Source organism: Pan troglodytes, chromosome 1 (genome assembly GCF_028858775.2).
Source record: "Pan troglodytes isolate AG18354 chromosome 1, NHGRI_mPanTro3-v2.0_pri, whole genome shotgun sequence".
Classification (NCBI taxonomy): domain Eukaryota; kingdom Metazoa; phylum Chordata; class Mammalia; order Primates; family Hominidae; genus Pan; species Pan troglodytes.
In genome coordinates, this window is record NC_072398.2 from 145162483 (window position 1) to 145177709 (window position 15227).

The 15227-nt window shown below is 34.6% G+C and overlaps 1 protein-coding gene across 6 annotated transcripts in view; it reads left to right on the forward strand.

Moving 5' to 3' along the window:
- Positions 1-15227, forward strand: part of COL24A1 (collagen type XXIV alpha 1 chain) — a 404239-nt gene that overhangs the window by 227195 nt on the left and 161817 nt on the right. For all 6 annotated transcript variants that reach the window (XM_016921775.4, XM_063799997.1, XM_063799993.1 and 3 more), the window contains 4 exons: positions 6949-7002; positions 8376-8429; positions 9727-9780; positions 11132-11185. In XM_016921775.4, coding sequence (XP_016777264.1) covers positions 6949-7002; positions 8376-8429; positions 9727-9780; positions 11132-11185 — 216 coding nt within the window. The remainder of the gene's footprint in view (positions 1-6948; positions 7003-8375; positions 8430-9726; positions 9781-11131; positions 11186-15227) is intronic.

The following is a 15227-nucleotide window of genomic DNA, read 5'->3' on the forward strand; positions in this document are numbered from 1 at the left end:
AAAATTAAAACTGGATCCCTATCTTATACCATGTGAAAATTGAACTCCAGATGGATTAAAGAAACTTTTCTAGATAGAAAAGTTAACACCAATAGAAAAGAATGCCCATTATTTAATGACATAGAAATAAGGAAAGCTTTCTTAAACAAGATCCAGAAAATACAAATCATAAGGCCAAAAAAAAAAAAAAACCACACTGGTTATGGCCACATAAAAATTAAGGACTTCTTGTCAATGAAAGATATCAAAAATAATTTCACAGGTGATTTATCACAAGAAGGAATTTAGAACATCTAAAACCAATAAGGTTTGGGCACGGTATCTCATGCCTGTAATCCCAGCACTTTGGAAGGCCAAGGCGGGCAGATCACCTGAGGTCAGCAGTTTGAGACCAGCTTGGCCAGCATGGTGGAACCCCGTCCGTGCACATGTACCCTAAAACTTTAATAAAAAAAAATAAAAATAAAAAAATAAAAAAAAATTAGCTTGGCGTCGTGGTGCATGCCTATAGTCCCAGCTGCTCAGGAGGCTGAGGTGGGAGGCTGAGGTGGCAGGATCAAGCTGAACCTGGGAGGCAAAGGTTACAGTGAGCAGAGATCATGCCACTGCACTCCAGCCTGGGCAACAGAGCAAGACTCCATCTCAAATAAATAAATAAATAAATAAAACCAGTAAGAAGTTTATACTTTAAATATATAAAAATTCCTGAAAATCATCAAGAAAATATAGGAAATCTTAATGGGAAAAAATAAATTGAGCAAAGACATGGGTAAGAATTACACAGAAAAAGCCCAAAACATGAATAAATAAAATAAAATAAAACCAATAAGAAGTTTATACTTCAAATATATAAAAATTCCTGAAAATCATCAAGAAAATTTAGGAAATCTTAATGGGAAAAAATAAGTTGAGCAAAGGACATGGATAAGAATTAAGCAGAAAAAGTCCAAAACATGAACACATAAATGAAGAGAAGTTCAGACTCAGAGAAACTAGTTATCAGAGAAATTCAAAATAAAAAAATAATGAGCCACTACTCTATATACAGACATTAGCCCTTATCTTAAAGTTGTGTATATAATTCCCATGTGTCTTCTGCCAGTAAGAAATTAGATTATTGTATGCGTTTTAAAATTTTGCACAAAACACATAATGATGTATCCTTTTGAAAAGGATTTATGCTGTTTTCTCAGTCAACATTATATTCCTAAAATGTTTATCCATGTTGATACATATAGATCTGGTCTATTAATTTTAGCTGGTGTTGAGGTTTTCTGTTTATTTCTCAGTATTGGTCATTCAAGAGTTTTCTTTATTGTATGAATGCATTTTAGTTTATCTGTGTCCATACTGATAATGCCGATGATTCTACTTTTGTACTTAAATAATACAGCAATGAACGTCTTCCTATATGTCTCCTAGTACATACATGTGAAAGTAGAATTCCATGTGAACAACTAGAAGTGCTGAGTTGTAAGTTAGGGGCATCTTCAATTTTACTATATATAATAAATTGTTCTCCAAAGTGATTGTACCAATTTATACTATTTCCTGCTATTTCCTGCTGTGTATGTATGAGTTCTTCTTTCCTTACATTCTAGCCAACACTTGTGGTATTATCAGATTTGACATATGTTTTGGTTAGACTTTTTAAGGTACTGAAATAGTACGTTTTTCTTTTTATGTATTTTGGAGACAGGGTCTTGCTCTGTCACTCAGGCTTACTGCAACCTTGACCTCCTGAGTCCAAGCGATCCTCACACCTCAGCTTCATGAGTAGCTGGGACTACAGGAACGTGTTGCCACACCCAGCTAATTTTATTATTATTATGTATAGATTATTTATAGAGATGTGATCTCCCTATGTTGCCTAGGCTGCAAGGAAACCATTTTTAATCTATGTTCTCCAACTTTAAGTTTTATTAAAGATATCCATGGGCATGGCTGGAACCCTGTGAACTATCTACTTTTTAGTGAGAACCTCTATCTTCCAATTATGCCCTTTTGACTGACTGCACCTTTTAATACTTACATGAAGTAAAAAACTCAGATGCCCTATTGGGACCAGGCAGATAGTATGAGTAAGTAAAATGGGCCATGTATAGGAGACAATAGGGAATAGCAAAGTAAATAGTGCATCTGGATCTCAACAGTACAACAGTTACTTAGTTCTGTCCAATATTTGCCTTTGAGAATGTTTGTCTACATTTGCTAGGTCATCTGAAGCTAATAATTTTATAAATCTTTATATATAAAGTATTTATATGTAAAATCTCCAGATTTTTAAATGTTTTTACCTAGTTCAGTTTAGTAAATGCTATATAGGCTAAGCAGAATACATTTGTAGGTTATATTATTCTGGTGCACATGGGATAAGCTAAACGAGCCTACTGCATTCACTCCCCTAGATCGTATGTCTTAGAAAAAGGATTTATCACTTTGGGAGGCCAAGGCGGGTGGATCACTTGAAGTCTGGAGTTCGAGACTAGCCTGGCCAACATGGTGAAACCCCATCTCTGCTAAAAACAAAAACAAAAAATTAGCCGGGCATGATGCTCTGTGCCTGTAGTCCCAGCTACTCAGGAGGCTGAGGCAGGAGAATTGCATGAACCCAGGAGGCTGAAGTTGCAGTGAACCAAGATCATACCACTGCACTCCAGCCCAGGCGACACAGTGAGACTCTGTCTCAAAAAGAAAAATGATTTTTTCCGAATAGTTTGACTAGTCTGTGTTCAGTTTCTGTTATTTTGTTTACTGTCTCACAACAGATAGCTCTATTTCATTTTTCCTGCTCAGATTTGATTGACAGCATTAGTTAGGGTTTTCCAGAGAAACAGAACCAACAGGATATAGATATAGATAGATTGATTTATTATAAAGAATTGGCTCACATGATTGTGGGGGGCTAAAAAAAAAATCTCACAGTCTTCCATCCACAAACAGGAGATCCTAGAAATCCAGTATAGTTCCAGTCCAAGTTCAAAGGCCTGAGAACCACAAGAATTGACAGTGTAAGTTCTATCAGAGTCCACAGGCCTGAGACCTACAGCATTGATTATTTAAATTCTATTCCAAGTCCAAAGGCCTGAGAACTAGGAGTCAATGCTGTCCTAGTTCAAAGGCAGGAGAAGACTAATGTCCCAGCCTAAGCTGTCAGATGGAGAGAAAAGTTTCCTTTCCTTTGCCTTTTTGTTTTATTCAGATCCTCAACAGATTGGACAGTGCCCACCCACATTGGGAAAGGCAATCTGCTTTAGTCAGTTTACCTATTTAAATGTTAATCTCACCTAGAAACAACATACACTCAGAAATAATGTTTAGCCAAATATCTGAGCATTCCGTAACCCAGTGACCTTGACACATAAAATTAACCATGACAGCCCCTCCCCATTGTCAAGTTGACCCCCAAATGCATCTCTTTAAACCATACTTAACCTTCAAATAAAGACAATAATAAGATCATAATTCTGCCTAACATGATATCATTATCCTGCATGTAACCAAAAACTCACTAACCTCTTCCAGAAGAGGGTGTAAAGTCCTTGAGTGATGTTTACTCTTCTCCTTTATAACCTGTAACTTAAATACTATGATGTAAAATTAACCATACTTAGATACTGTTATAAGGTCAATACGTCTTATGTTATATGATAAAGAAGTGAGAGGCCAGGAGCAGTGGCTTACACCTGTAATCCCAATACTTAGGGAGGCCGAGGTGGGCAGATCACTTGAGGTCAAGAGTTCAAGACCAGCCTGTCCAAAATGGTGAAACCCTGTCTCTACTGAAAATACCAAATTTAATCATGCATGGTGGTGCACGCCTGTAATCCCAGCCATTCAGGAGGCTGAGGCAGGAGAATCGCTTGAAGCCAGGAGGCAGAGGTTGCTGTGAGCCAGGATCGTGCCATTGCACTGCAAGCTGGGTGACAGAGTGAGACTCCATCTCAAGAAAAAAAAAAAAAAGAAGAGAAAAAAAGAAATGAGAAGAAAAGAACCAAAGATATTTGCTGCACACACACACACACACACACACACACACACACACACACATACACACACACACATTCATGACAAAATAACGATGAAATACTCATGACAATTATAGTCTTCGTTTCTGTAACTGGTCACATGGTCATAGCTGATATTTAAAACTACCTTCTCCGCTACCCATTCTTTATTCCGTTTGCCATCAGCAAGCACCTCAGCTAGTTGGGATCTGTACCTGGTGGGGTATTATGAACTGAATGTTTTTATCCTGTGCAAAATTCATATGTTGAAATTCTAATGACCAATGTAAGGTATGAGGTGGTGTAGACCTTGGGAGATGATTAGGTCATGAGGGCTCTGCCATCTATGAACCAGGGAGCAGGCCCTCACTAGATACTGAATCTACTGGTGCCTTGATCTTAGACTTCTAAGCCTCCAACACTGTGGGAAATAAATATTTGTTGTTAAAGTCACCCAGCCTGCAGTATTTTTGTTATAGTAGCCTGGATGGACTAAGACATGGGGTGACCCAAACCTTCATTCCGGAAGAATTTGGGCTACTAGTAAGTAGTCCTGCCTGAACTGGGTTGTTGTAATTTTCCATTGACCTTAATCACAGAGCGTGGTGATATTAAGAAGCACCCTAAGGGATCTCCTGTATTTTATTCACACTCTTCCTTACCTCCATTGTGAAGTAGTAGTCCCATTTCCCTGTGGGAGGCAGAATCAAGCAACATAGCCAACACAGTAACTCCCTTCTTTGCCTGTTGATTCAGGGGCATAAGAAGCCCAAAGTGGCCGGATGGCAGTCTTAACTTCTAGTTCAGTGGAATCATCGTTGTGTCTCCTGGTGGAAGCATTCCTCCCTCTGGAACTAAGACCTTTAGTCCAGCAGAGCATGAGCAGAAACAAAAAATTTTCTAGTGGATGAATAGGGGTAATAGTGAGTAGTACCACTCCCATTTCCACCCCTTGATTCCTGGCCCCCAAAATCCTAGTTATAGGAGAGACAGCACCATATATTGGACACTGATTCAGAGCATATATAGCTTTCTGGAAAGTCTTGCCCCAACCCTGCAAAGTATTGTCACCTAGCTGGCCTTGTAACTGAGTCTTAAAAATGCCATTTCACCATTTTATCAAACCAGCTGTCTCAGAATGGTGGAGAACACAGTGAGACCAGTGAATTCCATGCGCATGAACATTGATAATAGATTGTCTCAGAATGAAAGTGTTCAGTCTCTTACACTTAAAAACCACAGAAACAAATTATTAAATCACTTCCAACTAGATTTAAGCAATGATATTAGCATAGTGCCTAAAAGTATACATCAGGGCTGTCCAATAGACATATAATGCAAGTCAAAATTATAAGCCACATATATAATTTTAAATTTTCTAGTAGCCACATTAAAAAAGATAAAAAGAAAGAGGTGAACTGATTTTAGTAATATTTCATTTACACCGGTATATCAAATCAGTATCATTTTAATACGTAACCGATGTAAGCAATCATTAGTTAGCTATTTTACATTCTTTCTATGATAAGTCTTCAAAATCTGGTGTCTTTTACATTTACAGTATGTGTCAATTTGCACTAACCACATTTCAAGTGCTCAATAGCCACTTAAACTCATCCATACCATTTAACCTCATCTGCGTCAGCAAACTGTTTAATTCATCTGCCTCATCTGTCAAAGGGGAATCATGATAATACTACTATATCTGCTGGTTGTGAAGATTAAATCAGGCACATAGAAAACACTTAATATATGTTATATATATATGGGATCATTAGATAGATAGAGATCTGTAAGGGTAAAATCATGCTCAATGCATTAGATAAACGACAAGTCATTTTTCATGAGTCAATGCTTTCTGTATGCTAATGTATACTATCGTATGAGAATCTATCTAAGCAAGGTCTTTGCATGGTAGCTATTGAAAAAAGTTTCATTTGTCTTTAAATAAAAGTAGAAAGTAACTGCTTATGATTTAAGACAGGAAAGAGATTATGTTCTTGTCAAGCTTGTTCTGTGTTATTCTTTTTGCTTTCTGTACTGTTTGAAGGAGAAATAATTGAGAATCCGTAAAGACAAAGATGGAAAAACCCTGAGACGTGGTCACTCTGAAATGGTGTAACTGATTACCTTCTTTAACATCTTCTAGCAAATCAATTTCATTCCTTACTCAAGCCATTTACCCTACCTAGAATATTCTTCCTCCCTTCTTTGGCTGGCTGGCCTCTTATTATTATTCAGATTTCATATTAAATGTCAGGCCTCAGTCTTCCCTGACCATCTGTGCTAAAATAGGTCTTCTCTTTTATTCTCCTCTTCAGCAATATTATTGTTTCCTTTATGAGCTTATGTCAGAATTTATAATTATTTAACTTTTAATTTAGTTGCTTTTGTCTCCCTGTTATGAGACTTTTTGCCTCAAGAGGGCAGGGTCTAGATTTGTCTTCCTCAGTAATGAAATCTTAGCAACCATCACAGTGCCTGGCACAGAGTAGGCACCAAATATTTCTTGAGTGGATGAATGAATGATAGGCATGTTCTGTCCGCTTGTGTATTGAGGGGCTTTCAAAAAAGGTAGTTACAGAAATGATTTCTTAAACGAATATATCCACATCAAACAGGTATGAAAACGTCAGGGGTTTTATAAAATCTAGTAGAATGTCAGTTCCACATGGACAGCGACTGTGGATTTGAAACTCATTGCCTCCCAGCGTAGTGCCTGTTATATTTTAGGCACTGATATATTTTTGTTGACTGACTGAATAAATTAATTCTGATATGAAGTCACAGACTGCATAGCTATACAAGGAGGAATTTTACTCCAAGATAACATTTAGGATAAGTTAGAAAGAAACATAGTGATTACAGGTGATTTAAGACCCAGGCACTACAATAGCAATACAATATGTGTGTATTTTCTGTTATTTTTTTTTCCTAAAAGGGACCTGTTGGCTTACCTGGAGAAGTTGGGATGACTGGAAGCATTGGTGAAAAGGTAATTTTTTAAGAATTATTTTGTTTTATAGGAAGAAATCTAGGCTAAATTCAAAAGGCAAACTTTCATATGATCTTTTATGTTAATTAGAAATCACTTATAACTTGAGCACATTACCTATACTGAATATCTTAAATATATTGAAATATAGCTAACAGCATGTAGGTTTCTAATTTTTAAAGGGCAGAGTACCCTTTTGATTATAAAGATGTGCTCTGAAGAGAAAAGATGGAACAGTCTAGATTTCTGACTAGAAAATATATAAATCGACTTCATGAGAGCAAGCCTCCTATGAGAGGCTTGAAAGAAAGCAGTTTTTGAAAAAGAAGAATAAGTTACCATTTTACCTTTCTCTCTCCCCATCTTGTGCTTGAGCTTGTTCCTATTTCCATTCTTACTATTTTCTTGAACTAAAATATCCTCTCTCCTTCCCTCTGTTTTTTCAAAACCAAACTGTTGGACTCAGCTGAATTCCCATCTCCCCTATGAAGTCCACAGACTCCTCTCATCCTTCCTAATTTCTTCACTTCTTGGACTTAGAATAGTACCACATAGTCAAAATTTACTTACTCTCTGGTTGTTTCATCTCTGTTAATATCATGTCTGCAGTGTCTGCAGTTACTGAGGGTAGAATCTAAGTTAAGTTTTTTAAATATCTCTTCTAACTCTCATGTACTACATTCTCAATTACTTAAATATTACATACTTAATATATACTTATTGATTTTTTACTAACAATGTAACAAAATGAGTGCAGTTAAAAATTTTTTCATTATAATTTTTTTCACCCAATTAGTTATTTCTGTGCTGAGTTAAATCTTCTATACTAAAATGTTGATACTCTTGAGAATTTTAATGTGAATCAGTTTAGTCTTTTTAAGCTGCTATGACAGATTTGATTATCATGATCTTCCAGACTTATTTCTTATGGCACTTAATTGTGGTAGGCAGACTATAAAATAAAATTTTCTTAAATGGTTACACAGATTTGTTACATTTTAATATGCTTTGATACTTTCACTATTCTCATATTTTGTATGTCTCATAAAATAGTAAGCATTTCTTACAAAACTTTAACATATGATGTGTGCTCACTTTTAAGTCTTGTTTATCCATAATTTCTATTTTCTTCATTTTAATAAGGCCTTTAATATTTTTCTCCAAAAAACATCTTAAGATAATTTTATTTTATTAAAAGTCTAATAATTTTAAGATAAAGTGCCAAATTTGTAAATTTAAAAATTATTGGAAATAAGAATGATGTATGCATGTAAGACATGATTCTGGCTGACAGTTTTTCTTTCTAGGCTTAGCTCAGTCATGACTAATTAATATGCCTCTATGTTACTCTTTTTTCTTTGTTCTCTTAAAAGGGAGAACGTGGAAGTCCAGGCCCACTAGGTCCCCAGGGAGAAAAAGGTGTTATGGTAAGAGCTCAGTGATTTGAAAAATATGTTTCCAAAGAATGCAATAAAAGCAAGTCATTCCAGAGATGGAATTGCCTGGGCTGGAATTTAACTGAGTAAAAAATGTTAAATTTCCCATAGAATTTTATTTTTAAATGGTTTATCTCCCAGAATGCTATGTGATACTAAGGTACTCAAAAGCATGTAAATGAGATGGCTTAGTCAAATGATTCTAGTTTTAGGAGAGGAATTTGACCACCACATTTGCTTAAAAAGATAAAGAAGAAAATTCAATTAGAATTCTACATACTGTGATTTCTCTTCGGATTGTATAAATCTTTCACCTTTTAAAATTAGAGTTCTACTTATTCTTCTACAGCCTATTGTTGATATGACACATATCAGCATTGCCATTCTTCCATGAGTTTGTGGTCATGATGTAGTTTTTTGACATATGAGAGCTTAGAATCCAGAATTCATCTTATTCTCTTACACTTTTAATATAGGAAATAGCTGACAAATTTTATATTTGGGTTGCATCTTTTTAACTTACTAAATAGTTTTCTAAGTATGGCAGGAACTGGAGTGAATAATTATTATCAATAAAAGGATATTCCATACAGAAAATACCTTGCGATGGATCTGGTGGCACATAATACTGTCTACAAATTGATTTTAACTAACTTCTATATTATCAGAAAAGTCCTGTAAGTGTTTTGTTTTGTTTTGTTTTTTAAGCTATGCAATTTCCAGTTGCTGTCAGCTAGGAAATTTAGCATGCCTGTAAGACTAATCAACTTCAAGAATCATTACCTCCTAACGCATTTGTTGAATCAGTGTTAATACCATAAAGTGTGTGGTCCTTCTAAAGTTTGAAATGCTAGAATATTTGTACACATTTACATTACTTAATTAGAGAGCTCCTGGACCTCTCCGAAAAGGATATAGTTTCATAACCTATATAACACAACATATATCCATGGATAAGATAACATGATCTTCAGAAAAATGAAATGAATGTTCTCTTATAAATAGGCTGTAGTATGTGATTCTGGCTAGCAATTTTCTTCTCTAGGCAAAAACCTTCTAATAAATGGATATATAGTTTCTATGTAAATAAAACTACATAAAAATTTTTTTTATTTCTATGGTCTATCTGCAGAATATTTCCTGTGGCCTTTCATATCTTGGTTACAAAAGAAACATTGTGTCAAATTATCCCTTTTTATTATTGTTTATAATTTACTGGCTTGTCTTCAATGAAAATAATTTAAAGTCATGAATATTTTACTTCTTTTATATTTTCCTTAAATTATAGGGATATCCAGGTCCTCCTGGGGTTCCAGGACCTATCGGTCCATTGGGATTACCTGTAAGTACAGGAAAGACTTTATGATTCCTTCCAGAATGTTTATTTTAATTTAAACTCATAAATTCTTATGCTTTATTGTTGGTTTTTATTCAAAGTAAGTCATGTGTAAACTAGTGGAGACTGCTTCTCTCCCAACTATACAAAACACTCTTGAATTTGTCATGATATCTTGAACTGCCTCACCTCTACTTGGTATACAATCAATTTCAGTTCTGCAACCTAAACTAAAATGCTTTGAAGTTTCTTTTGAATAACCACATATAAGGAAACAGGATTATTAAGATTAGAAGTGAGACCACTTGGATAAATAAATTACAAGTGTAAGCTTCAACATATTTTTCTCAGAAATTTGTAAATATTATCACAACCAGATAAAATTCATAAAAATATGTATTTATTAAACAAAAATTGTAGTACTGAAAATATTCCATTTGTTTACAAAAAGATAATGAAATGTTTCCCCTAAATTAATTTTGCTTATCAGAATCTGACAGCTATTGTGAACTTAAAATATGAACAAGATCGGCCTTTAGGATCCCCTGAGCAGAACTTTTCTTATCAGTGAAGACTTTTATTATTTGTGAAGCTTCTGTTTTAAAAATAAGCCCGATTTTCTAGTATATTTGCAAATATGTTGTTGGCTTTTAAAATTAGGAAGAGTAGTCTCAAGAACAGTTACTAATATCTTTAGTCACATAAAATAATAAATAAATTTGAAATACTAAAGTTTACTTCATTTTTATCTACCTTGGGTTAATAGATAAATAAATTTTGTTTTCCAGTTGAGTCTTAATTAAAGACTATAGCTATAAAAATAATTCATCATAATTGACTTAATAATACATAGCAACTTAATCTCCATTGCAGGCTATTTTTATAGCATAGTAATTTGGAACATTTTGTGACATTTTTATAACAAAAAAACTATTTTTATGTGATGGGATTGGCATAAATATCTAGAATAATAGTAAAGAAATATTACCATGATAGCCATTGCTTTTTTGATGGGCCAGGCAGATTAGACCGGTCTGTCTAGCTCAATGGATATCTCCTTCCTGCGTCACTCCATATGTGTTCCTTCTGAAAACGACTTGGTCAGTGAATATTAAAAGCTTCTCCATTTTTTGTTCAGGGTGTAAACACCCAGATATTAAATTTGTCCAAATAGTAGAATATTTCAAAAGCAGAATATTGGTAGAGGGCAGTGTGATTAAAGCATATTTTTAAGGAAGACTAATCAATTGTAAAAATGTCCTGGGAGAAGGATATATGTTATAAGAAAGATTATGGCTATTATTCTGATAGTATTCTTGTGAATTCTACAACTGACTTTTAAATTTACAACATATAGGGTCATGTGGGGGCAAGAGGACCACCTGGGAGTCAAGGTCCTAAAGGACAAAGAGTAAGTAATCTAAGGAAAAAAGTACATTAACCCCCCCAAAATTACTTCATAAATAGTGGAAAATGTGCAACAAAAATAGCATCATACCTTCTAGAATTCTGCTTAGATCTTGTCAGGTTTTTTCTGTTTTCATTATATTAGATGAATGCCCTATGTTAATTGAAATACAACTCATAATCTTTTGTAGTTATAAAATCACATTTTTCCATTTTAATTTTTACATGTATCACTAACTCATGTAGAATTCTTGTTTCTTATTCCCAACCTCCAACTCCATTCTTTGAGAGAATGGTAAATGTGAAGATCTTTAAATGAATTATTTCTCTACAGACTTACATAGCAAGGAAGAATAACATCATGACGCAATAAGAAGTGGAACAAAGATACACAAGATGAATAAGAGCTTATTAATTGTAAATCAAAGTTATTATAATCATCATTGTCTAATAATTATGTATACAGAATTAAATAACAAATCTTCATCTCTTTAAGTTGTATCTTAAACATTAAATCCTTTTTAAAGAAATAAGAGCCACTATTTATTGCATGCCTGTCACATGCCAGGCACTCTTTCATATATTATCTCAATACTCAAAACCACCCGAGAGAGAAATATTATATCTTAGCTATTATAGTTGAGGGAACCAGGACTCTCAAAGTTTAAGTATATGGCCTCTATAGACACACAGAAATGGCACAACCAGTATTCAAACCTTAGTGCGTCTGACTCCAAAGCCCATGCTATTCAATACCATATGGAATATCAGGGAGTATTTTTTAAATTAATTTGGATATGTGGGCTTTAAGGATTCTGTGTTATGCCTTGACCTTACTTTGATTTAAGTTTTAGAGCTTATGAAGAAAATATTTTAAAATTCTAAAAATATCCTCTACCTAACCATGGTAAAAAAAAAAAAAAAAAAAAAAAAGACCTTGCAGTTTTCCAGTTGGCAAATGGGAGAAAATTGTTAATGAATTCCCAGTTTGAAGTAATGACTTTAAAGTCATATCCTGTGTTTTCGGTGAAGCTTGAAGAAAGAGAGCAGATTTGCCTTTATTAATGTTTCTTTTCTGAAAAACTATTTTCCTTCCTGGGTTACAGATTTATACTCTATGGTCACATCTCTAATATATTAGCCCAAATGAGATTTAAAATAAAATAAAAAATGATGATAGATGATTTGTACCCAAACTGCCATTTAGTGGTTAGTACCCTGCCAGCATTCAATATTTAGTTAGGTCAAATGTGTTTATTCAACTTTGTATTAGTCATAATGGGAAAGTTCAACCAATTTGTGACAGATGAAAAAAAGAAGAAATACTTACTTGTTCCTTTTGTTAATTAAGTAATTTGAGTCCTTAGGCACAAGCTGTGTATCTAAGCACAGTCTTTTCCTAAACCACTTTGTGCTGTCTCATTAAGTCATATGGAAAGTTCATTTGTTCTGCAGTTTTCTAACTTCACCATGATCCTATTACTGTTTCCTGATTTGTCACTTTGTCATCAATTCCTACCTCCCCAAGGATCTATTTTCCTCACATCCTTCAAATACATTTTACTGATTCTCTCCCGAAATGGCTCCTCATCATTTTTAAAATTTTTACCCAGTATCCAAACAAGGAAGATTTGTTTAGAAACAAGGGCTTTAAAAGAGGGAGAGAGAGAGAGAGAGCCTTCTTTACTGAACTACTATTTTAGGTAAACAATGGACATTGGGCATACAAAAAACATACCGAAGACCAGAATATTTGAGAAAGAAAATAGCATTGGGAAGTTCCCTTCTGGTAGCCACTGATATATTCCTATTTTTACTCTCTTCTCTCTTCAATCCATTCCCCACTAGGGCTGTAATCCCAATACTCTAGACCCATTCTTCCCAGTGTTTTTCACTCACAAAAAATGAGAATATTGGTCCAGCCTACTGAGATAAATGAAAAGGGGACCTAGCTGCAGATTCCTGTGTCTGGCCTTTCCTTGCCACCCCAAAGGCTGAGGAGGGCACTATTTTCAGCATACCTGTAATCTCTTTGTGGAAAATATGTGTCATAGTATGTTGGAGGGAAGCTCTGCCCTAAGTACATTTGCACAGAGACCACACAGAGAATTTTCATTATGGAACTGGTAGTTATACTCTCTTGCTGTTCTGACTGTGATTGATGCTGTTAACATATGGCCGGCCATATGACCATCATGAAGGGTAGGACTACTCCAAAGAGTCTGCTTACTATCTGCTTCGCTCCTGCCCATCCATGCACCTTCCAGCTATCTAACATTTACTGATTCCCTGCAACCTGTCAAACACTATTAATACCATGGAGGATTCTAGACTTAATTATCTCTTACATCTAAACTGCATAGATTTTACAGTCTAATGGCTTTTGAAGTACCATGCAGTATTGAAATTTTTCCAAAGGACAGGAAAACCCCAAACAAATAATAATGTCCTACCATCTCAAGAAATAAGTAACCCTGCCTTTTATATAGCTGAAAAAGATAACAGGATTGACTAAAAATATCATTCTTATAGAGATTCTTAGATGAGAAACATGGCATAAACTTTAAAGTATTATTATTTATCCTACATACTCTAAGCTTTGTTTCTACCTGCATGTTTAGCTGAAGAATAATTAAATAAAATGAAATAATTTAACATACCAAAGCTAATTAGTGTAATATACAAAATCATGTCCCTTGTGTAGACAATATAAGCTAGCAGATTCTCTAATTCAGTACCAGAAAGATAGTGGTTTAGCCTCTTGGGTCACTAGAAATCAGCACAACATCAGCTGCACATGGAACTCTTCAGAACTAGGCAACTGATCCCTTGGTATTACTCCATTATACGCCTCTGTGTCCAGCTACCCAAACAGGAGAGATGACACAGAGCGAAGTTAACCTCATCTTGTTTCTTGATTATGAATTGGCAAGGATCATGAGACATGTTTAAGTTTGCACTCTTTCTCTAGAGGGGCAGTATAGAGGCATACAACTGAGCATTTTTATTCAGACTATGCTGCTTAAGATTTAAATGGGAGGGAAAGATTAAAATAACTCTATTAAAAATATGTAATGTTTTAAGGTTTTCTATGGAGGAAGTAAAATTGATCTGCCTATAGAAATTCTGAAATTTGTCCCTTTCAAGGAAATGCTTACCATATAGGGGGAAGCAGTCCTCAATTTTCGCATTTAGATTCAAAGCTAGATTCAATACCTGAAGCACTCCAAATGATAAGGCAGAGCTCCTCTGTGGTTTCTTCTCCTGAAATAGTTTATAACAAGAATAGAATCAAAATATTTTTTTCCTTAAAATCACTGATAATGTTAGTTTTTGTTTAATAGAACGTTTTGTTTCAGCTGTGTAAATCAAGAGCCAGAAAAGACTGCTAGGCCTAATTAGTTAGGCACATGAGTAATGTTAACATCATACGAAGTAGTGGTTCTGTAAATTGATCATTTATGAATTTAGTTATTGCCCATAATTCAAGCAGTATTTATTTTATAAAACATGCTTAGTTTATGTAGCTAAGCTATCAAATTTTTATTTCTGCTATGAGAACTTACTAATACAGCTCAGTGCAGCCAACTTTAATTTTCCTAAGAATGTAAATATTAGATTTTCTCTTTAGCCAGCATAGTTACTCTAAGAGAATATCCATGAGATATTTTTAAACGGTTATTTTAATATATAACTATGCCAAATTTAGGTGCCTATCATAATGCTATTTGCCTTTCTTACAGCCTGTCATAAAGCTTATTTTGTCTTAGAAGTCAAAGCAGACATATACAGTAACCCATGGGATAACTTCTATAACCAATATCAGCGTGAAATTTAAAGATGTTGATAAAGCTAAGCTTTCAGTTAATTAGCTTACTCTTGCTTTAAACAGAGAGAGTACCAAGCTTTCCCAGAGTTCTTCTGCCAGCCTTAAACTCTTAACTAGCAACTTTAGGCTTTATTACCTTTAATTAATATAACTGCATTACTTACACCTTCAGGTTGTTTTTTAAACTAAATGTGGTTATCATCACTGTGGGCACAGA